The 27612-nt window shown below is 36.2% G+C and overlaps 1 protein-coding gene across 1 annotated transcript in view; it reads left to right on the top strand.

Annotated features, from left to right (window-relative positions):
• The window catches only part of LOC131070888 (carotenoid 9,10(9',10')-cleavage dioxygenase), a 131086-nt gene extending 105426 nt beyond the window's left edge, over positions 1 to 25660 (top strand). The window contains exon 14 of the mRNA XM_058006551.2: positions 25404 to 25660. Coding sequence (XP_057862534.1) covers positions 25404 to 25427 — 24 coding nt within the window. The 3' untranslated portion in view covers positions 25428 to 25660. The remainder of the gene's footprint in view (positions 1 to 25403) is intronic.
• Positions 25661 to 27612: the final 1952 nt, after the last annotated feature.

The following is a 27612-nucleotide window of genomic DNA, read 5'->3' as shown; positions in this document are numbered from 1 at the left end:
GACGAAGATCACTTATTGTCTTAGCCCACCATTTAGGTTGGAGAGTAGAAGAACCAACATCAAATGTAGGAGTAATAACTGGAACAAGATTTGGACTAGGTTCAACAGGAGGAAGATCAACATCATCCAGCACAAATTTAGGTAATGCATTATCAAATTCAGATTTTGCATCATCCCTCCCATTAGGTGAACCAAATGGAAGACAAACACCCAAATTAGTAGCCTTAAAACGCTGATCCTCAAAATTCTGCACAAACGAGGATAGCTGAAAAGGTCCTTGTTCTTCATTAAAGACAACATTATGACTGAAGATGAGACGATCAATGTCTACCTCAATCAACCGGTAAGCCTTGTGGTTGTCACTGTACCTTGTGAACATAAGTTTCTGACTCTTGGAATCCAACTGGGAGCACTTGGAATTTGGAATCCAAACATTTGCTAAAGAGCCAAAGACTTTCAAATGACTGATCCTATGTTTTCGACCAGTCCAGGCTTCCTCAGGAGTCTTCCCCTTAATAGCTTGTGTGGGAGATTGATTAAGGAGTTAAACTGTAGTGAATACTGCTTCTGCCCAAAATTTCTTAGGAACACCCCTATGTTCCAACATTGACCTAGACATTTTAGTTATAGTATGGTTGCGATGTTCTACAACATTGTTCTATTGAGGAGTGTAAGGTGTAGTTAATTGGCGCTTGATACTGTGTGTATCACAAAAGTTGGAGAAAGTGGTAGAACAAAACTCCCCCCCATTATCTGACCTAAGAGTGACTTTGGGAGAGCTTGACTCTTTTTCTACTAAGTCCTTAAACTTTTTGAAATACAATAAACACATCTGATCTAGTCTAAGAAAGTACACCCACATTTTACGTCTGAAATCATCAACAAAAAGAAAGAAATAACTGGACCCAGTAATAGGTGTATTCATTGGACCACATATATCAACGTGAACCAGCTGTAGTACCTTGGAGGCTCGCCATGAGTCATCATCCTTGATGGTGTCCTATGTTGCTTCTCAGCCTGACAAGCTCCACAAACAAGGTGATTTTGAGTCAGAATTTGAGGTAAGCCAAGAACTAGATCCTCCCCAACAAGTTGACCAAGGTAATGAATTTTCAGGTGGCTATACCATTGATGCCAAAGATTGCTGATAGAAGATGGTTTAGTTGCAAAGGCATGCTCAAGAGAATTGCCTGTATCGACAAGTCTGTATAGACCATGATCCTCGATGCCAACAACCACAATAGTGCGAGTCGCGCGATCAACAAGTGAACACTTGTGTGAACTGAATACCACATCAAGTTGAGAGTGCTGCATAATTTAGCTCATGGAGAGAAGGTTTAGTTCCATGCTAGGAACATAGTATACATTGAGAAATATGAGATTCCTCCCATCAGACTGTATCTAAACGTTGCCCTTGCTGACAATGGTATACTCTTCACCTCCTCCAAATTTGACTAAATTAGTGAAAGGTGAGAAGTTTGTGAACCAATCACGTTGATGAGTGAAGTGTCAAGATGCACCGAAATCTATATACCAAGTAGAAGACTTCAGATGATTTGCAGGTTGTTTCGTTGTGATAGCGTAGAATGCAGATTCTTTTTGCTCTGAGTGCTCTACCACATTGGCCTTAGGCTGAGATCCTCCCTGCTTTTGCTGTTCAGAAGCCAACCAATTCTGACAGTCCTTTATCAAGTGACCAAATTTGTGGTAGTAGTTACACTGGGACTTCTTCGAGCTATCTCGAGTCTTATTGGGGCCTTTCTGCTGAGGGGAATGAGATTTGCCTTTATCCCTGTGAAAGGTTTTGGCTACGAAGGCTTGTTCAATGTATGACGAAGTGGCATTGCTACCAAACTGTTGTTCCAACTATCCTGTTGCAGAAGTTTGGTGCACAACTTTGGAAACTTCAAGTCAACATTCGTTGTAGTAATGCTGAGCGTTTCTATAAAGTGTTCATAGGATTTATTTAGACTCTTTAGTGTGATTACTACCATATCCTCTTCCTCCATTTTCCGACCAATTGCTTCTGATTTATCTCGAATGTCCTTAATCTTTGTCAGATGCTTCTGTAAGGACATATGCTCATCCATCATGATAGAAAATAACTGGTTCTTTAGGAAGAATGCATGGTTCTTGTTTGATGTCTCATGGAGATCCTTTAGAATAGTCCAAATCTCTACAACTGTCTTGTCGGATGGCACTTGTGGCAGCTGATCATCAGTAATCGAAAGTTTGATAAGCATGACTGCTTCTTGGTTGTGGTCATCAAACTTATCTTGATCTTGTCTTGTTGTGGTAGGACAAGTTTCTTTACCCAGAAGGAGATCATCTAGGCGACGATATTCAAAGATCGTCATCATCCTCTTCTTCCATGTGCTGTATTTTTTGCCGTTGAATCATTGAGTGCCTTCCAACATTATGTTGGTCAAAGACACCATCGTGCATGCTTTTTGAGGCATTGAAAACGAGAATCTTTGAAGAGGTGAAAAATTTATTACGAAACCCGAGGAACGGATCTGAATGTAGAAATTGAGGCAGATTCAGATATAAACTTTGAGAAGTACGACCGGCACAAATCCCAAGGTACAAATTTTCAACAAACCTAGAAAATTTTGATGAAGACCTTGAAATATTTGTAAAAAACCCCACAAAGAATTTGTAAGTTAAAATTTATTTAGACTTAAAAATAGAGAAATTTCTACAAAACCCTAGCCGACAAAAATAAAACCCTAGGTCGAAATGTTGAGGTGACAAGGAACGAAGATGCAGATTCTAGAAATTTGAATCCGCAAGTAGGAATGAAGAAAACCAAAAAAATGGGTCAAAACCTTAGTTGTTAGGTGTGGGCAGTAAAATGCAAAAAACTCATCTGAAAAAGATAGAGGTCGTGCGGAAATATTTGAAGTTTCTAGTGAAGGTTTCTGTTGCGAAATCATAAATGTAAAACATAGACATATCGTGGAATAAACACATAAAATCGCGAATTTGTTTCGGTCGAACAAAATACACACACTCCCATTGCCATTTTTTACAGAGCTATCGCGAAGGGTTTTGAGTCACAGGTAGATAGAGAAGTGAGTCGTACGGAGAGTCTAGGGCACGATGTGACTTGAGATTCAAGTCACAGGTAGAAAGACGTCGTGTGGGCAAACAAATGATAGGAAAAATGAGAACCACAGTCCAAAAATGCAAACACAATTTTGTCGAAAATCTGCAAAACTAAGACAAAATACGTTGCGAAAGAAAAAAACAACGCGATTTTTCAAAGAAAACCCCTCGAACGCGTGCAAAGAAAGGCCACGATTTTTAGAGAACTAAAAAATCTCACAAAAAAAATTATTTTTGAAAATCTTCACTAGAAAAAAAACATTTTTGAAAAACCTTAAAAATTTCTTTTGAAATTTTAGAAAAAACGAATTATTTTCTTTCCCACTCTTATACCATGTTTTGGTATAATATGGAATGAATTAATGAAATGATCAAACGATCATTTAAAGAATTACAAAGATGATGTTTCGATTATGAAACAATTGTAAAATAAAGAAGAATAGAAACAATCTAATATGTACATTAAGTTACATTATTGACCATTAATAATAAATAATAAAGATATTATTCTAATAATATCCTCTATTTTTATCCATATGTATTGCTTGTTTGGGTCCTCCTTTTCAGCTTGAATGATTCTTTCCCAAGATTCTCTTGCTAAAATAATTACCCTTCCATGATCCTTTCCACTTTTAGTTAGCTCATTGACATTCCATGTTGATATCTTCAAGTAATCCTCAAAGTTTGGAACCTTACATCCTTATGCTTATGTATTTCAATGAGAACAATTGTGTCCTTCCCCTCTATTATGAGCCCTAAACCAAGACCTCTCCTCCAAGGTTAACCTTTGTGATTCTAGCGTATCATTGAGAGGTGTGCCTGAAGGGCCTCGCCTTCCTATTTATCTTGTGCTTTTTCATTGCTGATATGAGCTTTTTCTCTATACATCCATGCTTCGTTAGCTGCATTTCTTTCTGCTACAACTTTTGCCATTTCCTTTCTTCTCTCTTCTAATTTAATGGGGTTAAATCTTCATCTATGTAAAATTGTGAGCCTTATTCCAATCAACTTAAGAAATATCAAAACATTTCTCGAATTATTCATAAAATCCAAATCTGGACTTAGAACTGAATTCCGATTGAAGCACTATGATCATTGATGCTACCTAAGTTCTACAGGCCAACTAACAGTTCCTCCTAAAAAGTAGGGACTCACCCTAAAAATTAGGAACCTCTTTCCAAACCCCTGTAACTACTCAAAAGGATTCTGCTTTGTTCCTTGGTCCCCTAGGTGGTCATCCAGCCAATTGCCAGTTCTCCCTAAAAAGTATGAGACCTCCCTAAAAAGTAGGAACTGTCATTTGAAGATCCAAAACGGCTAATAGAACCCCTTCCAAGCTCCATGACCCTCAGAATAAGTCCCCTAATCATACCGTTGACCTATAGGAGCTCGAATGATAGGTCAACCCTTGCTCATCTCCTGTCGCCTAGAAAGGGGACGTTACAAAGATTTTTATGCCTTGGGATTCCTGAATGCCTGGAAATTTTGGAGAGAAAATCTTTCCAAAGAAATTTTTTACTAAAGGAAATTTCCGTGCACACTTTGTCTAGTAGGGAGGTTTTCCCATCAACTGACCACTTCTTTCACACCTGAGGAATTTTATCAACCCGAGTCCTGGAGAGAGAAAATTCTCTCATAGCCAAATTTTCTTTGTGCCCTGAAATTATTCACCTTTGGCGCTGGGGAAGGAATTTGTTTTTTGAAATTTTCCTTCCAAATCATGTTATTGAATTTTCTACTTGTCCTGGAGTGCATATGCTAAGAAGTGGAACAGTTCTGAAAATTAGACTTTTCTTCCTTGATGTCAGCATGGCGCCCATTCCTTTCCTTGAGCACATTTTCTCCATGGTGAAGGAATTTTGATGTGGAGGAAAATTCTCCTTAACCTTATTTTGGTGCCCAATCTTGACCTTGATTCTACTTTACCCCTAAGGAAGGAATTTCTTCAATCCTTGGCCAAATTTCACATTATCCTGGAATTATGTCTTGAAAGAAGGAATTTCCAACACGACAATTTTTCACTTTCCTAGAATTCAGTCCCGAAGGAAGGAATTTCTAACACCTAGTTAATTTTTCACTTTTTCCAAGAATTCTATCCTAAAGAAAGGAATTTCCAACACTTAGTCAATAGTGAATTTTTCACTTTTTCCAAAAATTCTGTCCTGAAGGAAAGAATTTCTAACACAGTCAATTTTTCACTTTTTTCAAAGAATTCTATCCTGAAGGAAGGAATTTCCAACACAGTCAATTTTTGCTCAGAAGTCTGCTTTTTCAAATTTTCTGAATTTAGAAGTGTTCAGGAATGCTTAGTCTTCAGTTCTAGGATCCTTGCTTGTTGAGAACTCGCCACAAATAGAATTACTATAAATAGTAAGTATTTCAAAACGTCAAAATTAGAGTGAACTGGGGCAGGGTGGCACTTACTGAAAACATAAACTTAATAAAAATAGAAACTGTTAAAAATAGTAAGTTTGATTTTTGGTAGAATTATAGGAACTAGTGAAATCCCTAAAAAATAGGAACTTTATAAAAATAAAAAGTTCCTCAAAATTCGCTCAAATTTCACTGGCAAGTTCCTTAAAGTGTAATGATTCCAATGCAATGTTCGGTTTTTCCAAAACCTTAAAGGAAAGGCCTCAAATGCAAGTCTAAAGGGCAAAACCCTAAAATCGACAAAACAGGTTCTAGACAGCCAAATTTATACAAACGACTTGTAAACTTGATGGTATTGACCCAAAACACTTGCAAACTGAGGGGATAATGTTCAGTTTTTCCAAAACCTTAAAGGAAAGGCCTCAAATGCAAGTCTAAAGGGCAAAATCCTAAAATCGACAAAACAGGTTCTAGACAACCAAATTTATACTTAGCCAGAATTTATACAAACGACTTGCAAACTTGATGGTATTGACCCAAAACACTGGCAAACTGAGGGGATCGAAGAGATTGTTGCAAAGAGACCTAGAGAATCACAACCAAAAGACCAAAAGGACCTAAAAAGTAGGGGATCCCCATTTACAATGGGGCGACGTGTGAAAACGTCACAACATCTAGCCTCCTCCCAAATTAATGTTTTTGAACATTTAAAGATAAAATCCAATCGGCAAGGGAAGTGTTCAAAAACACTTCAGGGCTAGAACCCAGATTAAGGCACATTAATCTGAGATTGCTTAAGTGTGTGCATATGCATTAATTTCATCTCACAAGACCATCTAGACTCCTAGATTCAGCTATAGCAAGCTAAAGGTATCTACTTCAAAAGCATCTTGGATATTGCCTCGCTGCCAGTCAAGCATCCATAGCTTTGACGAGGTTGTCTTTGAAATTCCCATGAATATTGCTCCACTGCCAGTTGGGTGTCGATAGCCCCAGTGGAGTTATCCACATATTCCCAAAGCTAGTAATTTGATATTTCTTTTCATTTTTTCATCTTTTCATTCTTTTGATATTGCGTTTTTGTTTCCGTCAATTCTTTTGGCTCGTAAGCAATAAAGCCTACTGAGGGTTTGGAAAATTTAGTGGCATTGTAGCAAGACGTAAGGTTTTCACTGGCCATAATTTCTCCCAAGAAATCTAAATGACTCAGAGCAATTGATTAGGCGTGTGAAATATGACAATCTCAAGATTCCTGTGTCAAGATACAACATTAGTGGAATATAACTAGACTTGCACAAGGAAAAACATCATCACCCCACTTGCAAACAAAGACTCCAAACATTTAGGCCACTCCAAAATCCTAAACCTAAGAAAAACCACTTGAGCAGACAAGCTCATGGGAAACCAACACCAAAGGCTAAAAACCAGAAACCAAAACCCAAAGCAAAACAAGATGAAACAAACCAAAACCAAGAAAGGAAAGGGAAAACCCAAAACAAAACAAACCAAAACCCTCAAAAGGGAAACCTTGTCTAATATGAACAACAATTTCGAACGGACAATACTCACAAGACCTAAATATATACAACTCCTAACATGATTTTTCAGGATGTGTAGGAACCACATGGCATTAGTCATGGTTCAAAGCCTCGCAAATTCATCTTTAAACTCAGAGAAGGAATCTTTCACAATACAAATCTCAAATTCAAGCAAAACTTCAGGAAAGATTAGCAATTGGGGCAACTCATTTGGACTAAGATTAATCCATAAGCAAGTTGTTCTTCCTAAATTTCCGTAATCAAATTCGTAGCTTTCAGACTGAGGAGCAAGGAAAGAGACAACTTGGTGGTCTTCATCCTTGGGTAGGAATTCTTGCATATCATCCACTGCTTCATCAAGAGGTTGAAGTTGGTGATGTATTATCCCACTTGCATTTGCAACATGTAGCTTAGAATTCCAATTGTCAGTAGGCACACAGTGGTGAAATCCAAACTCAAATGGAAGCTTGGAAACATGAAGTATTTCAACCATCAACTCCTTTTGAATTTTTAGTAACGGGTTTAGCCCCAACCTGAATTGCTCTTCATTCTTTACTTCTATGGTGACAACTCGTTCGTTGGTCGGCATCTCATGTATGTCGTTTCCTTTTAGCAGTTCTTCTTGGATCTTGAGTAGGGGATCAAGCACCGACCTGAATTGCATTTCATACTCGATTTCCATCTCAGCGGCCCACTAACTGTCACATATTTCTTCCCCCCTCAAGTTGTTTATCATTTCTCCCATCTTGTCAATGCATGATTGAACTTCTTCGTCGAGGATTAGTCCTTTTGGATACTTCTTTTGTTGCAGGTTCAAGCATCGATCAAAATTTTCTCCTTCATGAGAGGTACTAAAATAGTTTTGTTTATCTTGTTGTTGTCTTTCTTCACTTGCACCAATGATTTGATCCCCATGTGCTGATGCTTCCAAGTGTTGAATATGATTTGTTATCTGCTGAAGTTCTTCTATGGCTTCTTTCATTTTCATTCCATCAACTTCTTCTGGTGTGATGCAAGAAACATTGTCCCCCACTTGAATGCTTGGATCATTGGGTTCATTTGCGCTATCTACTTGTAATTCATGTCCATTACCACCAGATGGTGTTGCAATGTTTTGTTCTTTCAATTTCATTTGTTCAAGATAGACAATCCAGATTCTATCTGTACTGCATTCCTTTGTAGGCACTAATATTCTGGACTGGTATCTAACTTGGTTGATAGCCTCTCCACATGTTGGACAAGAGTGTGTAGTTCATCTTTCTTCAAAGTAGGTGGATCTTGAACTGCCTCGTTTTTTGTTTCTCTTCTTTCTTTGGTTGCAAATCAACAGTGAAAGGTTTCAACTCTCGGAAAATTCACCTTTCTACTATAGAGAAGCTTCTCTCCAATTGAATCTTAAAGCTTCTAACCCTTCACATCGACACCATAGCCAATGAAGATACATTTAACCACCTCGTTCTCCAATTTTGATCGATACATGTGCATATGCCTCACAACCAAATACTCTGAGATGTTTCATTAAGGGCTTCTTACCAGACCACTCCTCCATGGGTGTCTTTCCAAGTAGTGCCAAAGTAGGAGATTTGTTAATCAAATAACATCCAGTGGCTACAACTTCAGCCCAAAACTTCTATTCAAGGCTAACACAACTTAGCATACTCCTAGCCTTCTCTATGAGTGATTTGTTCATGCTCTTTGCAACTCCATTTTGTTGTGGTGTGTATGGAGTAGTTTTGTGTCTCTCAATCCCATGGTCCTTACAAAACCTGTCAAATTCTGTCGAACAAAACTCATCACCGTTATCAGTCATGAAACAACTAATTTTTCTACTAGTCTGGTTTTCAACCAAGGACTTGAATTCCTTAAATCAGCTAAAGATTTTAGATTTACTCTTGAGGAAATATACAAATGTCCTACTATAGTCATCCATGAGTGAGACAAAAGACAAAGATTTAGATAATGAACATTAACAGGATCAAACACATATGCGTGAATATAATCCAAAACCCCAAAAGACTTATGAGAACTAGAATAAATGAAACATGGTTTTGCTTTCTTTATATACAATGCTTGTAAAATTCGAACTCAAGATTACAATCATCAAGACCAACAAGGCTCTTATTTTTCAGGGCTCTAGAACCCTTCTCACAAATATGGCCGAGTCTCTAGTGCCATAACATTGTTTTCTCCGTTGGGAGCTTCATCTCCAAAGTATTGGCACCCTTAGGTACCCACAAAGCATGACCATCAAATGTAAAATCCACTTTTTTTTCTCTACTCGAGTTGATGGTTAGGATGAAGAATCAAAATGTCTCTTCTTTGGTACATGCGAAGAACTATTGCACTGAACAATGCATGCATCCAACTTGTACAAAGTGCCCATTTGAACACTCTTAGCCAACACCATAGCTCCTCTTGTCATCTTGCATCCTCCACTCGAGAAAACAACTTATGCACCCACATCATTCAACTTGCTCACTGTTGGTGTCTTTTATCATCTGCCAAACATTAGGATAGGATACCCGAAGGTATTCTATCCTCTCCTGAAAAATCACTACTGATTCCAAGGTCTATATGTGCGAACAAGCGACTTTAGTGGAATAGCTTCTTGGGTAGTGTATGCTGAAATTTTCAAGGGGGACTTACGTTTGACAAGTATTTTGAACTGCTGGACTTAGATGGATTTAGCAATTTTTAGGCTCTTCTTCTTTTTTTTTTTTTAGGAATTTTCTGGGATTTAGACTTTCAAAAGAAAGGAAAACAAAGATAGGGTTCAGGAAGGCTAATCTAATCCTACGAATTCTGGAGACAGTATCAACTGGGTGCTTTCGAGAAACCAAACCTTGCTTCGCCACACTAGGGACAACTACACAAGGCCGGTGCAATCTTCAATGGGTTGTGCTTATGATCGAGATGTTGGGATGCACAGGGGATGGGCTCAGACTAACTTTGCACGGTAGAATGGAAATCATCCATTTACCAAAAGTATGAGCGGAAATACACCATCAATTGATACTTATCAAATCCTTCATTCAAATTAACAACAATTAAAGCAAATCTAAATAATTTCTAACTAAGTGTTGAGACAATTGAAACCATGCAAATCATTCAAATAATAGAGATTACAAAGCATCGCACATGCAATATATTATCTGGAAATGACCTTAAGCAACAATACATCAAAAACCTCACACCCTCCAAATGAGAGGAGGTAGACTTATATAGTTTCTCAAAAATAAATGAATGGCTGAGATCAAACAGTGATCAAGGGCCAAGATTGAAAGCTATAAACCCTAATTAGGGTTTCCCAAAACTAACTACCCTCGACCAATTACATTTGGGACACTTGTCCTTCTTGCTAAATATGAACCATCAATGAAAATAGAAGGTTGTTGCATTGTGAAGTGTGCCCTTCTAGAAGCTTCTAGATAAGTTAGGTTCATCGAACTTGGACATGCTGACTTGGAGCGATCTGATTGGTTGGAAAATGACGAGGCGCCACCTCAACGTGTTGGATGTCTTTCTTGAATTCTCCAATTTGTGTCAAGAAATCGTTTAAGTATGGAAATTTGATTCCTTCTTGTCGCCATTTGATTCTGCTTGGGAGCTTGTCTTTTTTAAATCCTTCAGGAGATGAAATTCTTCAAGAAGTTGGAAGTTTATCTAACTTTTCCATATTTTCACCAAGTCTGAGAACTTCTTTCTTGATGCCTTGAGATTCTTTCAAGTGCCTCGAATTTGGAGAAGAAATCTCTTCGCGAAGTATTTCTCATACTTAGCCAAATTTTGTCCCTCTCTATGCTCGGACGAACCTTGCTCGTGGTCCCGTTTTCAATTCTAAAATTGGCTCGAAACTCCATTTGTGTTTTCTGTGATGATCCTGCCTTCAGTTGCCAATTTATGTTGCGTGGGAGGAGGGTTAAAAAGCTCTGGGTAACCCCTTGCAAATATGAAATGACGCGATCAAGCTGTTCAGGCATTTGTTGTGATCATGTCCTTCTTCTCGATACCCTGACATGCCTTCATCATGATTGAGGAAATTGGAATTTTCTTTGTGAAAGCATTTCCCATACTTAGCCAAATTTTGGCTATCTTCACACTCGGATGAACCTTGCCTGTGAACTTGTCCTCAATCTTTCGTTTGGCTTGAAACTCCAACTGCGATCTCTATGATGATCCCGCTTCTATTTCCTCCTGCGACTTGTAAAACCAAAGAAAAAAAGTTAGAAATCTATCTTGGATTAAAGAAAATCGAGGCTGCGAACGGCTAAGTGTTTGGAAAATTTCACTTCATTTTCATACTTAGCCATGAGAATGGGATTTTCACATGTAAATTCTCCAACCTTCAAGATAACTGTGATCGCAATCCAACACCAAGTGTTATAACTCCGAAAATTTCTTATACTTAGCCAAAAAAAATGATTTTCCTCCCTTAGAAATTCGAACAAATTCACTAAAAATCATTTCTCAAACTCTGGAAAAACTCAAAAAATACATAAATCTGCATCATGAATTTAATTTCACCCTCAAAAATTCAGGAGAGATTCAATAATTCGTCCTTATACTGGTTGTCTTTCTCCAAAAATCTATGAAACTTTTGTCAAAAAAGTTTATCCAACTTCCAACAATATCCAAAACTTTCTCCAGATGAACTCCAAATTGAAAGTATTTTACTATGCTCTCCTTAATATTTTCGAATTTCTTGGTGTAGAAATGAAGTTTACAATGAAGTATTTGTAAATAAAGTTAAATCCTCAATCAGAAACCCTTAAAATCTTCCAAATCATGTTTGTAATTTTAACTTCACTCTTTTGGAAAGTGTTGTCATGTTTCCAAATTCGAAGAAAATATCTTCCAAAAGTTTCCAATTTGGCTATAAGTTTGAAATATTTATTAATCTTCCAATATTCTCTTTAAAAAAAACTTTCCATTTTGGAGTTAAATTTCGAAATCCTTATCAATCTTCCAATATTCTCCTTTTGAAAACTTTCTATTTTGGATTTATTTCGAGGATTTTTAATAATCCTTAGAGATTTTCTTCACTTTGGATTTAATTTTGAAATCTCAGTGGATTTTGTGACATCACTGGCATCTTGTTGATTTTGTTTGACTTTTCAATGCGTAGGTGGACTTTTGAAATTTATCTCCATCTTCTCCAAGGTATGGCAGACTTTGGAGACCTTTCCTCATGGCTCTCCATCAAGTCGGGAATTTTGGCTAAGGTATGGGGCGGACTTTGAAGGTCTCTCCTCATAGCTCTCTTTACCCTTGGCGGACTTTAAACTTGGCACCTGTTACCTTGCTCTCTTACTTTGGCGGACTTGGGAGAGGGCTCCTACATGACCTCCATCTTGGGCGGACTTTGGTGGTGGCTCCCATCTTGGGCGGACTTTGGTGGTCTCTCATCTTGGGTGGACTTTGGTGGTGTCCCCAACTTGGGCGGACTTCTATCATCTCTCCACCTTGGGCGGACTTTGGAGACACCTCCTCATGGCTCTCTAACCTATGGCGGAGTTTAGACTTGGCTTCTCATCACTTGGCATGCTTGGGTGGACTTTAGGCTACACCCCTATGCACCCTACACATACATGGCGAACTTTGGAGTGTTGGCCACCATGGCCTCTTCAACCTATGGCGGACTTTGGTGTTGCTCCATGCAAGGTGGACTTTAGGCAACACTCCCACCTTGAGCGGACTTTGGAGACACCTCCTAGGGCGGACTTTAGGCATCTCTCCCACCTTGAGCGGACTTTGGAGACACCTCCTAGGGCGGACTTTAGGCATCCCTCCTCTTGGGCGGACTTCAAGCATCTCTCCCATCTTGGCAGAGTTTTGGTCTACCTCCCAACATGGCGGACTTTTAGACATCTCCAACATGGGCGGACTTCTAGACCTTTGCTCTTCAAGGCGAACTTTTGGAGGCTCTCAAGAGGGCGGACTATATATGAAATATAACATTCAAGTATAAGTGGTTTATACTTTAAGTTATATTTCATATATATTATCAGGATGTTTGAGAGTGGTTTCGGGCCTCTAGGACTAATAATGCAAAATCTAGTTTTTGGAGGATTCTCCAATTTTCCAGACTTAGTCAAATTTCAGGATCAGGATGACATTCCAGACTTAGCCAAATTTCAGGACATTTGAGGATCAGGATGATTTTTCGAGTTGATTATCCTTTGAAGGTGCCATGACCCCCTAAAATATAGGAACTTAGCTTTTTGGGTCAAAATTTGAAAATTTTGGATCGCGGTCGAAGCAGGTCAGTGGTACAAGCGTAAACACTAGGTTTGCATTCCGAAAAGCAAAAAGCCTAAAATCTAGGGATTTAGCTTTTTTAGGTCAAAACTTGGAATTTTCGAGTTCCAGTCGAAGCTGGTCAGTGGTGCAAGTGTAAACCCTAGGTTTGCATCTCAAAAAAGCAAAAAAGCCTAAAATCTAGGGATTTAGCTTTTTTAGATCAAAACTTGGAATTTTCGAGTTCCGGTCAAAGCAGGTCAGTGGTGCAAGTGTAAACCCTAGGTTCCCATTCTGAAAAAGCAAAAAGAAGACATCCCTAAAAAATAGAGAAAACTTTCTAAAAATAGCCATACCGGGGATTGGGCTAAAAAGGCCAAAAACGAAACTTCCTAACAAATAGGAAAAAGCAAAAAAACAAACTTTCTAAAAATAGAAAGTTGTCCAAATTCGTCCAAATCAATTGTGATCTTCGTCCTTTGGCCTCTCTAAGCACTTTGGTGGTGTTCGCATTTCGGAATCACATAACTTGCAAAAACTAACTTTCAATCGTCAGGGCCTGAAATGCTCTGAACTGGACAAGGCTTGGTGAAATTGCAGCAAAAGGTCATAGGACACTAACAAAACCCTAGAAAGCAGGAAAAGAGAGGGTCCCCATTTGCAATGGGGCGATGTGTGAAAAAGGTCACAACACTCACTAAAAGAAGGTTACATGCCAAAATAGGAGTATATAGGACACCATCAATCCCCTTACTCTACCATTAGGAAGTCAAATTTTACTCTTCCATGGCCAACAATCTTGAGATGAGTGTCAGCCAGATACACTTTTCTATGATCATGCTCTTCATACTTCAAGAACCAACCTCTATGAGAGTTCATGTGGAACGAGGCACTTGAGTATATCAACCATACATCATTTGATGCATGTGTTGCCAAGGTTGTGACAAAGCATCTATATCATCTTGAGAGGATTTTTTTGAGTCAGAATTAGAGAAATCTTTTTTATCTTTCTTTTTCTTCTCCTCACACTCTTTTAAAAAATGACTAGATTTGTTGTAGTTTCTGTTAATTTTAACACTTTCAGATTAATAGAAACTCAGAAAACCAGAATTTAGTTTCTAACTAAATTGATTAGATGAAAGATTTATAGTTTTCTAGATTTAGGCATAAGAAGGAAATGAACAAAATAAGAACAAGACACGGTTACCCTAGGAAAACCTCCTAGGAGGAAAAACCCAGCCAGAAAAGATCCTTTGATCTGATTATGGATTATATTCATATGGAGATTACAACACTTATCTCAAATACTTGAAGATGATTGCACTTAGGGCTGATAATGTCTTCTACAAGACTGCACTTTCATAAGCATCAAGTTGTCAAGTCTACCCACTTTAACACTTCCAACAACAATCAGGTCCAAACCCTAGGTCTGCATTATATTGCATCTGAATTCTCCACTTTGCTGGACTGCAACCTTAGCACCTCAGTTCACTCTCCTTATGAGTGAATTTCCCACCTTTAATGACAGTTATACTTCGCTGTAATGGCAGATGTAATTCGCTGTAATATTGCTTCTCCAAATTCGCATTAGGTAGATATATGTATTTCACATGGAATAAGAAAATGATTGAGTGAATGATAATGTGAAGTTGATATTCATTTATATGGGGAGCAATATCTTTAGTCATGTCGGCTTGCTTTATAAATTAATGACCTTTAATTTCTTTAATCGAAATGCATTATAAGATAGGGTTGGCCCTATTCATGTTAGCGTGTTAACTTGCATGTGGCGTGGAGTTGTAGCGTGCAGTTTTTATGAGATGCCGTGAGGTATAGGGCTCAGCCCTACACGTTGGAGAAGGTGCTGGCCCCTTGGGTGGGTTCCAATGTTGCCCAAGGCAATTGGAATCCGCCATTACCTAATTACAATCAATAGTTTCAACATTTTGCTTTGGACATTTTACCAAGAGATTTAGATCTCACTCGAGACTTAGACTTAGACTTGTCCTTCTTCTTGCCTTTTTCCATCGATCTACCATGAGCACAAGGTCCTCCTCAGCCTGTTTAGAAGATTTCCTTCACATCTCTTCAAATAACAATGAAGCAACCACATCATTTTGAAAGTGGTTGATGTACTTCCAATAGCCATAACAAGGTAATCGCACGAGACTGGCAAAGAACATAACTAGCATGCACTTGTCTTGTTCGTCAATCTTCATAGTAATAGGACCCAATTGGGCGGCAATCATGTTGAACACATTCAAGTGATTTGTAACGGATCTTGCTTCCTCCATCTTGAAAGAAGACAACTTAGTTTTGAGGAAGAACTTATTTACCAAGGATTTCCCTTGATAAATATCTCCAAGTTTCTTCGAAAGATCAGCTATAGTCTTCTCTTCATGGACATTCGATAGCTCATAATCAGCCAAAGAGAGTCTTATCAAACCCTTGGATTTCTGATATATTGCATCTCATGCATCGTGGGCCATAGTGGTTGGTTTTGTTTTAGATGTTGCAGTCCATAGGTCTCTATCTATGATCATATCTTCTATCTTGAGTTTCCACAACTCAAAATTGCTGCCATGAAACTTCTCCATCTCTATTTTCTTGGATGTGCTTGCCATCTCAAAGTTGCAACAGGTTTTAAAATCACTCTCTACAAAACTCTGACTGAAACATGATTTGCACAAAAACTTCCTCTACCCAACAAGAATAACAAAGTTGGCCAGACTTTGATACCAATTGAAAGGAAGCTAAGTGCGGAGTAACGCTTCCAAATGCTAAATCTAACAGATGAATGAATGCAAAAATTTCTTACAAACCCTTTAATTAGTTACAAATTAGATGCTCAAAATAAAAATTAGTTTCAAACAATTAAACACATAAAAGCAAAACATCGGGTTTACATTGGAAAACTCTTATAGGAAAAAATCCACACCCCAAGCTCAATTGTATTTTAGTAACAAAGATTACAATAAAACGCACAAACCTAATGCTTTTTAGGAGTAGTTACAACAATAGATAAATCTGGAGCAATTTCGACAGTCTAACGACACCTCAAAAAATAAAGAAAGTGTCTCACAAAAAGTAACTAAGGCACCAGCATATTTATACAGCTCACATATGAAAGGTAGGTGCCCATGGTTTCCAAAACCATCTGCCACGCCTAGGTAATCAAGTGGTTTCCAAAACAGCAACTTGCCATATCCTTGACACGTTGCAAATAGCACTTTCCAAAGCACTAACACTTGTCCTTTCCATAATTGTAACTTTCCTTATGCGCTACACCCACTTACATAGAAACTTCCAAATCCATAATCAGGCATCCATAATGCATAATGATACTTGCTAAAAAGAACTCAACTAAAAAATTATAAATGTAAAGTGCCATACATTAACTTTCCATGACTGTAGTCCTGAAATAGCAATTTTCAAATCTTGCCTAGTTTAAACTCAACATATAAGGACACATGTCATCAAAGCGCACCTCCTAAGAATTTTACAAATTTCTTTGCCCAAGATGAGCAACCATGTGACAAGTGGCACAATTTCATGCTCCTTACTCCACATGTAGGAAGCCAACTCACAATTGAGTCCCACAAAGTGATATAGCAACATAGTTAGTTAACACTTACAATATAAATAATAAAATAATTAAATATTAATCCATATTGAGACTCTTAAGGTTGAGACAACTTAATTTCAACTGAAATCCATGGATGTGCTTTTCCACTTTTGGTTGATGATGAGCAAGGGTTGTAGCACACTTATAATGTTTGGGTTCATCATCCTTAACACCTTTCCAAGAGAACTTTTCCTTATATTTTGTATAATTGGTTTGTATAATTTAGGGTGCCCAATTATATGTGCATTCTGTAATGCATTCAAAATCTTTTTCTTTCATCTTAGATTTAGGTACTAAGAAGATTCTATCCTTATACAAGATGAGACCATCTACTATCACATACCAATCGTCTTTTAGATTTAATCTAATATTTAAGCAATGAATATGTTGTTAGCATATTGTACCATAATAGAAACCTTCCAATCACTAGAAAATAATAGAAATAGAACAAAGAGTGGGCTTTCTAGAAAGAGAATCAACAATTACATTCTTTTTACCCCTTCCATATATTCTACATTATGTTAATTATTCAAATTTCATTAATCCAACTTCAAGTTGTGATAATTTTTATCATAAATCTACTACAAATCAAATATTTTTTGAAGTTTGCTAAAAACATGTATAATGACTAAGCATCTCCATGTCTTAAATGAAAAATCTTCTTTTGTCTTTGAACTTCTTTCTCTCAAATGTTATGGGGCACCCCATTTGCATTACAACTTCTCCAACTCCTCTTAAAACACCCCATTTGCATTACAACCAAAATACCCCGAATCTTCCGTTGATTCCAATTTACACCTTGAGCACTCTGTACATGGCCCAAGTATTAAATATTTGTGGCCCCAAACTCATATTTGACTCTTTTACAAATAGGGACCATTACTACAAAATTCCAAGGAATGTATCTAGTTGCCTTAGATCTTCCCATGTCTTGCTATATATCAGAATATCATCAAAAAATACTAAAACAAATTTCTTCAATTGACCACTCAATACTTGGTTCATCATAAATTGCAAAATGTCAATGAATTTATCAAATCAAATGGCATGATGAGAAACTCAGTGTCTATAATGGCATCTAAAAGTCATTTTGTACGAATTTGATAGTAACTTGATCTTAAAAAAATGTTCCATGCAACACATAAATGATCTTATTGATCTTGGGAATAGGGCATTTATCCTTTTTTTCCTTCTTATTCAGGACGATAATCTATGCACATTCTCATGGTGTCATCCTTTTTCTTCACAAGGGCCACAAATGAAGCAAAGGATTAGAACTTGGCTTGATGTGACCCATATCCAACAAATATTTTAAATCCTTTTTATTTCTTTTTTGAAAATTTGTAGATGATGGTAAATGTTAGTCACAGTAGGATTAGAGCTTGGTTCCAACTATGATTTGTTGGAATCCCCAATTCAGCAATAATCCAAACAAAAAATTGCTAAACACCACACTATGCTTATATACTAAGTTACCGGGTTCGGCCCCCTAGACCCCTGGTATTGGTCTGGTCCGTACCTGGTTTAGGGTTCGGGTCCGGTTCGCCTATGGTTCGGACAGGGATCGTGATTCAGGCCTGGTTTGAACCAAGGCGAACCCAAGAGGACCCAGGGTCGAACCCAAGAGGACCCAGGTTGAACCCAAGGGTTTGACAGCCCAAAAATGGATTTTTTTTTTTGCAAAATTTAATTTTTTTTGAATTCCACCACATAAAAAATTAAAATATGACCCTATAAGTTAGTTTTAAAACATTAACTTGGCTCATTTCACACAAGCAACATGACTACAAGCAAGGGGAAACGAAGATGTGGGATATGGAGCCAAAACATACTGATTTGGATGATTTCACTTCTCAGCTTGTTGCATTTGATGACTCAAATAGCGAACAAACTTAAAGTGCAAGTGCAAGTGTCATTGGCATTGGCATTGATTCATCTAATGTCAATGTCAATGATGAGGAGGAGGAGAATGAGGATGACAAATTAGAGAATCCATTTGATGATCAAACTTTAAATTGTTGAAAGTTGAAACAATGATACTTGAATATTTTATCATTTTGATATTAAACTTGATGTATATGATGCTGTTATGCTATGATCATGATGCTATGATTACAAGTTTATGTTGGTTTTGTTGTTTATATGATGCTATGTGACATGCTAATCTTAATTCATGCTTATAGGCTGCATATATATATAATTTACATGTTTTTGTACTAACAAACCCAAACGAACCCAAACCCCTTTTCAAAATTTTGCCGTACCAGTGTACTGATTCTTCGAACCCGAACCGGTGCCCGAACCAGCAACCTAGCTTATATAAAATATTATGAATTCCAATATGATAGTATGATGCTACCTAAAGATGAATTAGTAGGCATGCCTTTATCACCAAGTAGCTGGAGTCCCATGCAACTTGTTCCTTGGAGAAAGTAATCTCCATCCTCATAGTTGTGCATTGAATCCAACAAGTCTTCAGCTTTCAATCCTCTCTTAACAGTCAATTCTTCATCAATGAAGTTGTGGGTAGCCCCACTACTAATAAGCATTATGATCCAAATATTGATTCAATAAAGTCTTCAGCCCTCTCCTAATAATCAAGTCTTCATCAATGAAGTCGTGGGTAGCCCCACTACTAATAAGCATCATGATCCACTATTTGGATAGCACTCCATGGACCGTAAATGGATGATATCAAATGTCCTTGAAAGAGCTATAGGTGCTATAGGTGCACCATTGTTTTTGTATTCACTAACATCAAACTTCTCTAGTTCATACTTAATTGATTGCTTTTCTATGATTTGTTGTAGCTTAGGCTCTTCAAAATTTGACTCATCATCATATACTACCTCAATAAAATGGACTTGGCCTTTGCCAAGGCAATGGTAACTAGGAGTTCATTTCTAGTGGGATCATCCAATCTTTTGGATAAAAATAGTTGTGGTGTGGCAATTGAGGGAATGAGTTGAAACCTCCTTTCTAAACAATTGCCCATTTGTGATCCAATAGTAGGTGGTTTTTTCCAAGATGAAATCTTGTTCTTTGGTATGAATAAGTGTCAAAGCCCTCTTAATAGCTTCTTTTAGAGATGATGGTGCAAAAGCCTTAACTAGGCCCTCGAGGGGCTTAGATAAAAGATAAACCTTTATTAAAGAAGAAAATGATTTCTTAAAAAAAATATCAGGCACAATCATTGGAATCCTCTAAAAATCTCTGCTTCAATTGTGTTTGCTCTCTAAAATGGATTTCAAGCTCTCTCCTCTCAAACTTATCAAACTTATCTATCAATATTTGATTGAAATCTTAATATGTAGTGACAAGGCTATGGATTTGGGCAATTAAGTCATGGTACTACCATCCGTGAGAAACTCCTTCCAAGTGAAGAGTAGCAAATTTGATTGCCTCATACAGACTCAAAGAGAAGTAGTGTAAATTTTAGATCCAAACATGGGTTGAACATTTCTTGGACAGTCAAATAAAGGAATTATGAGTCTTTCTAATTGTTGCTGGAGGTCCTTATGAGTTTGGTCTTGCTTGAGCCTTCTCTCATTCTTAGGCCTTTTTTTGCTTTCAGATTTCAAAAGTTTATAAAAGAAAGGTCTTCTTCACTCTGTGCTCTACACTGTACATGGAGGGTGGTCAAATCTTCATCTTGCTGATCTACCATTTCCTCTTCTGGTTGATCTCCCCTTTCTAATAAAAAGTTAATTTACTGTAGGTGGAAATATAACCTAGAGTTTGGAATGCTTTGAAGAACTTATAAATGATTTGTTGCTGCCCATCTCTTATGGACTCCAAGGCTGAGAAAAATTCTCTCTATCTTAGAATTTTTTCTCTCTTCACCTTTCTTTGCATTTTTTTTTTGTTGGGAGTAAGGTTTTGCCGAAGCTTTCTTTCCTAACTCCATAAATATCTTATCTCGTTTTCAATGAGTGAAATCAGCACTTTTTTAATCACCCTTCAAGCTAACAAGAATCCAATTCTGCTACAATTGCAATGACTTAAACAAATTCTAAATAAAAATCATTTCACTTTTTGTTCACCTAGGTTCTTTGAAGGTGAGGTGAGAAGCTGCAGCAATAGATTGCATGAACAATACAAATATTTTGGAGAAAAAAATCCAATATGTCAAAATATCATCCAATAGGCAAAATATAAATATGAATCAAATTGGCTATTACAATATGTTCCAAATACAAATACTTGGTAAAAAATAGAACAAAAGCTTTCAACATAAGTACAACTGTTAAATGAGATTGTCCTTAGGATATTATAAAATTATAGTGTTTCTCTAATGGTTATCCTAGTTTTCTTAGTCATCTTTACTTTATTTAGTGATTTTCTATTTTCAGCTTTTGTTAATGATTATTTCTTTTAGAAACATCATCTCTTGTAAATTCTTATATAGAGCTCTCGCTCTATTGTATAATAGCATCGAATATTTTAACATGGTATGAGAGCCAGTATGAGCTTGTCCCCCTCATGGGATGGCTTAGGTTTTTGGGAAGGCTTTTCTGGCCCTCTGTTTTGGTACGGATTTGCAAAGGCGGGTTTTTGTGTTCAAACCCATGAAGGGTTTTGATCCATCTTTTGGGCAAAGATCTTGTAGGATTTTCACATGCAAAATTTTGTGGGCCCTTTTAAAACTATAATTCAAAATTTTTGTGGGTTTGTGGACTTGTGTTCATGAGCAGTTTGGGTGCTACATTTGAAGATCGTGGAGGTTTTCATCTATTTTTTCATGCCTATGGATTTTTGTCTTTTGTTAGCAACTATGGTGTTTCAGATCTGCAACTTGCATTTGTATTTTGCATCTGGCGACCTAGAGTTTCAGATCCTTTGTACTTGCGGTCTAGGGCTTCGTGGAGTTGGACCTTGTTCAATGTATTCATCTCCCTGCACTAATGTGACTAGGGCATGCAATCTACCTTTTTGTTTTGTGGCTTGGAGATGTTTTGATGGGTTCTATAAATTTTTTCCCTTAAATTTTTTTTGATGGGTTTATAATTTTTTCCCTTAAAAAATTATTGGTAGCTTTTCACAAAATTTTTTTCCCTTCAAAAATTTTTGATGGGTTTTAATAATTTTTTTCCTTAAAATCTTTTGGGATTGTTTTAATAATTTTTATGCTTAAAATTTTTTTGTTGGGTTTTACCATTTTTCCTCAAAATCAAAAGTTTTGTATGCTAATCCGCGTCTCAGATTTTGCGTTTTGGGTTTTGATCAATTTTCCACCTCAAAAATCATGTCCGATTTTTATTGATTTTTCACCTCAGAAATCGTGTCTAGTCATTTGTAATTTGCGATGTTTGAATGGGATTTTGGGTTTTGCCTGATTTTTTCCTCATAAATCATGGGTACAAGTGTCCCTGTCTTAGGGTTTTTACCCTTTATTATGAAAAAACGATGCTTTGTGAACTTAAGGTTTTGGGTTTGACAACTTTATCCTAAAAAATCGTGGCTTTTTGTAGTCTATTTGAGGCGTCATGCTCATCTGCACAAGTTTGTGGACAATTTGTGTTATCTAGAAGTTTTCTGGATTCTGGGAGGGTTAGTGGCAGGCTCATCTCAGTGACAAGGTCAGTGGCAGGCTCATGTCACAGTGTTATGAGAAGGGGGCAGCCTTCTTTGTTTTTTGGGTAGTTAGAACGATGATTATTAAGGGAGGGTATTAGAATATTGTAATGTTTCTTTAATGATCATTTTAGTTTTCTTAGTCGTGTTTAGTTTATTTAGTTAGTTTCACAAACCCACAAAAATTCGATGTTATTATGTCACCAAGGAGATCATGAAATGTATCTTTTCCAAAAGTTTTATGCAACGACCTTAAGGTTTTTTTGACCAATGGTGAAAAAACCTGCTTGAAACCTGCTTCTTTGTTTGAATTCTATTGTTCTTGGTATTTGGCCACAGTAACCCTAACCACGACATCTAAGACTGGAAAACCCAATAAATCATCAGAAGAGTTCGGAATGAACCTAGCCAGTATTTTTCCATGCAACTTGTTAAGTATTCTAGAATCCTAGTTATAAAATCTAATGACCATGAGAACAAGTTTAGGAAGGTTGTAACTCTTCTTAAGTAATCCAGATCCTAGTTATAAAATCTAATGACCATGAGAACAAGTTTAGGAAGGCTGTAACTAAAAGAGAAACTGTAATTTCAAAAATGCTTCAGCTAATTTATCCTCTTTTGGAAGTTTACTATTAGATCTTTCATTTACAAATTTCCCAGCCCTATCTGTATACCTCAATTTTTTTTTAAGTCACTTAGAATAAATAATTGAGGAAAAACACCAGGATATTGATCTTTTTTCGGTATGCATAACGGATGTCACTTTGTTTGTCTTTTATTTATAATAATTACATTTAAGTAGACTCTTTTTATAATCTCAAGCCAAAACACCTCCAGTTTACAAAATAGGGTTTTAAGACTGAATTTTTTTCAAATAAAAATTGGTACCAAGTGAAAATATTTAGTACTTCGGAGGAGCAAGAAATCAGGAAGTGGAAAGAATCTGTCCTTGAATTTGACAAAAATCTCTTTTATAACAAACACAAAACCTCCCAAAATTCCTATTCTAAGGGTAGGTCCCATGCGGCGGCTTAGCTTATTTTGGCTAGCAGCTGCTTCTCAAAAGTTTTAGCAGCAATTTGTAGAGCTAGTGGCCCCATGAAAAAAAATTGTGGAGCCACTTGTCATTCTTCTCAATGAGCTGTTGTTAATTTTGAGTCTCCCTTTTTTTCAAAGCTTATTTTTAAGTTTTAAGCAGTTCCTCTCCACAAAAATAGGAAAAAATTCTAATTTATCCTTTACCCTTAATTAAAATTTTGCCGGGAACACTCCAATTGCTTAATTTTAAGCAGCAACATGGGGACATGGGTAAATGGTTACGTCTAGAACTTTAATCTACTATTCGTTGAGTGCTGTTTGGGACGAGGAAATAGATATGTCAAGCGGGCCATTTGGCCACCCTAGTGGCTTGGTGCACCAAACACACCTATTATGTGGAAGGCATTGACTTTGGGTGCAATCTTAGGGCCTTACAAATATATTTTTTTTAAAAACTTTTACATTCTTTTAACTTTTATTTGTGGAATGAGCTCAACTTCATGTTGTAATTACTGTTCATTGGATTTCTTTAATTAACAGTCCACTAAAAAATTATCTAGTGGTCCAATAACAACCCATTGGTATATCCAATGATGGGAAGAAAAGCTAGTACTTAGATCAATTGTGCAGACGGTGAGAATAAAAGCTAGTACTTAGATCAATTGTGCAGATGGTGGGAATAAAAGATAGTACTTAGATCAATTGTGCAACTTTATTGGTACCAATAACACATGATTATTGAGGCATTTGTATTAGATCAACTGTGCAAATTTTTTTGTTGTCCAAGCAAATGGTTAATAGGGGATATGTTTGGGATGACACTTTGAAATGACTACTTTTTGGTCCTTGTGTGCATAATGAATCCCATGGCATTTGTTTTTACTACCTAGAAGCCAAAATGAAAGCTATAAGTAGTCAAGTTGCATACAAAGACAACAATATTTTTTTGTCAAAATCAAATGTATCACTTAGGGTGCGTGAAGTTAGCTATAATGACCTTTGGTGCTCTTCACCTACTCATTTTTTCAAAATGGATTATTGACATTTTTAAATTTGATTTTAAGCCAATTTGACTTGCCTGATGTGCTAGCATGCCAAATGTACCAGAGGGCAATTATGGTAAATTTCACTAATAAAATATAATCCAATTGATCTAACTGCATTTTGAGGGCTATTTTGATTTAAAAAGGTCAAGCAGTCATTTTGACATGTTTGGAAGAACAATTTAGCATTTTTTATGATTTGTCAAAGTTGCAACCAAATGATCATTTCTCTTCAATTTTTTAACTTTACTCTACTTATGCATTAATAGAGCATTATTCCCACTTAGAGCACAAATAACTCTTTCCAAAAGCTAGTCATACTAGTAAGACTTGAATGAAAAACTTATTTTACTCGTAAATTTTCATCAAAACCAAAAGAAACTCAATATTCTATGCATTGAAGAGATTTTGAGGTTTTCATATGATTCGACTATTAAAAACTTAAAACTTCTTTTTTTCATATGTTTTTGAACATATGAAAACAACTCAAAATTAAAAAAATAAAAATAAGATCAATAACAACCCAAAATACAGTAACAATAAGAATAAATGTAATGATTTCGGTAGAGGTGCAACAAACTTTTATGAGTTTGCCACTTCACTATCATCCATGCCACAGTCATTTGCTTAATAAAAAATTTAAAAAACAATCCAAGTGTATTGTCCTCGTTAATATATTGCTTTCTTAATCTATCGTAATATGTAGTGTGACCTTGATTTATTATTGATGTGTATATTAATCATTCTTTGTACTTAGTAGAAGAATTTTATTCAACTAGATTGTCTACAATAACTTGTAAACCGCATGCATACAATATATACTTTCTTTGATTTTTTTTTGGCACTAATTTGCTATTATTCATGCAGGAACAACTCAAGAATCAAATTTGACTGCCGAAAGCATAGTCTCAAGTATTTATTATGATCCATATTAACTCAATTTTATAGCTTATTGTGACTTTGCTTAATAAACTCAATATAAATAGTTTAATTTGTATATTCGATAGGAGGATATATACATTATTAGTAAATTATGTGTAATATATGGTCTATTCTACTCAAAAGTTGACAAGGTTATAACCTGTAACATTTCTCAGAAATGTATATTTATTTTCGATTGACAATCATATGTATTTAATATAGTCATTTAAGTTTTAATGAAATTATACATATTTTTAGATATAATTATCATTTTGAGAATGTCAAGAAACATGATCTGCCTCTTATCATACATTTAGTAGGCGGATTTAATGTGCCTTTTCAGCTCTTTATATATCACTATCATTAAGTATTGATGGACAATAGGTGTCTTGTAATAATTTATTTTTAAAACAATTTTATTACATTCTAAGTATTTCTTTAATTAACCAAGCAACATTTTTATGTTTAGAATGTCAATCTCTTAACTTAATCAAATAATAGCAATTACAACATCTCCATGCCACAATCTTACATTCTTGTACTAAACAAGGTGAGCTCCTAATATCATGACATATCTCTAGTTCCAAACCTATTTTCCAAGGATTCATAGAAAATGGCTGCATGTATCCCCCTTTTGAGATTCATAGTCTTTGTAGTTTGCATCAAATATGAATAAAATAATTCATCTTTGAATTTGGGATGAGATCTTCAACCTTTCTTTTGAATCATAAACATTAATTAAATTAATACTTATAATTATATATATTTACATTAGTATAACAATTGGTATATCCAATGCAAATGTTAGTACATGAATAAATAGTGCATAGCATTCAACTCATACATGTATCACATGTACGTGCATAGTGATCAAGTCTTACATACATCACATGTACACAATGTCCATCTAGCAAAAAGGAAGTGGATGTGACCTTACTACATGCATATTCTCTTTTACATAGTTTACTAATACCCAAGCCTTTAAGTACATTTGATATGAAAAGGTAAAGGTTGTTGCATCCCATATTACATCACGGTTCCATCTATTTTGAAGTCATTGTTAGTTGTGATGACAAATAAGAATCATATATTACTTGTGGTTATCATTGGCTAGGGAATTAGTGTAACAACACAACACATGTGGCCGTCAATAAATTTTCCACAACCAACTACACCTCTTGAGTTGTGGATTTTTATACTTATCACTCTTGGGTTGTTGACAAAAGTTAGTCCAAACTAGTATGGAGTAGCCCTTAGCATCTATAAGTTCACTTGTCATGTTTGAACAAGTAAATTATATTAGATAGGTTTTATTTTGATAAACTCATATATATTTAGAAATTTCTAGACATGTGTTTATGTAATGCCCCGCTAGGAAACCCCGAAGGGATTAAGCTAAATTACAAGAATAGAGTGCATATATATAAAGTTAAATACAACACAATGATACAATGAGATATCAAAGATCAGATTACACAACGAAAGACTTCAATTAACACCTAAAGAGTTTCCCAACGTGATTACTTAATTCCACATTACACTCAACTCATGCTAACTAATCCAATTAAGCTGATTATCTTAATAACGAGATAATACTTAAACAAGGATAATTTCTTTCAGTAAGATAAAAATATAGATCATATGACAAGGTTCATCCATTGAGGTTAAAAGTGTAGGTGGCATGATTAAGTTCATCCAATAAAATTTAACCAACCATTACGTTCAAACTTTTCATTAAAACATAAGCCATGCATCTAATTTCAAAATGTACTTTAATTTCATCATAAACTAATGAATACTTTCCAAGCATACTTTAATTGCATTATCAATAACTGAATACATTCCATTATACAAATCAACAATCCTTCACGATCCCCAATTGAAAGCCACTTTCCCCTACGAAACTAGACCATACTCAACAAACTCCTAAACCCAGGATTACACATGGTCAAACAAACGGAGTTCAAAGCAGTAGGAATACCCACTTGGTCAAACAAGACTTCATACATGGTGCACTGACTGACAGTACTCTAACTAGAGACCTGACCAGTTATGATCAACTACGAATCAACATTCGACACCCGCATAAAGGACATGACTGATTACAACACCATCACAAGACAACAATCAAACTCAAGATTGAGGACAGAAACAG

This window comes from Cryptomeria japonica, chromosome 9 (assembly GCF_030272615.1).
Source record: "Cryptomeria japonica chromosome 9, Sugi_1.0, whole genome shotgun sequence".
Classification (NCBI taxonomy): Eukaryota; Viridiplantae; Streptophyta; class Pinopsida; order Cupressales; family Cupressaceae; genus Cryptomeria; species Cryptomeria japonica.
Note: the sequence above shows the minus strand (reverse complement) of the source record. Positions and strands in the feature narration are given on the sequence as shown.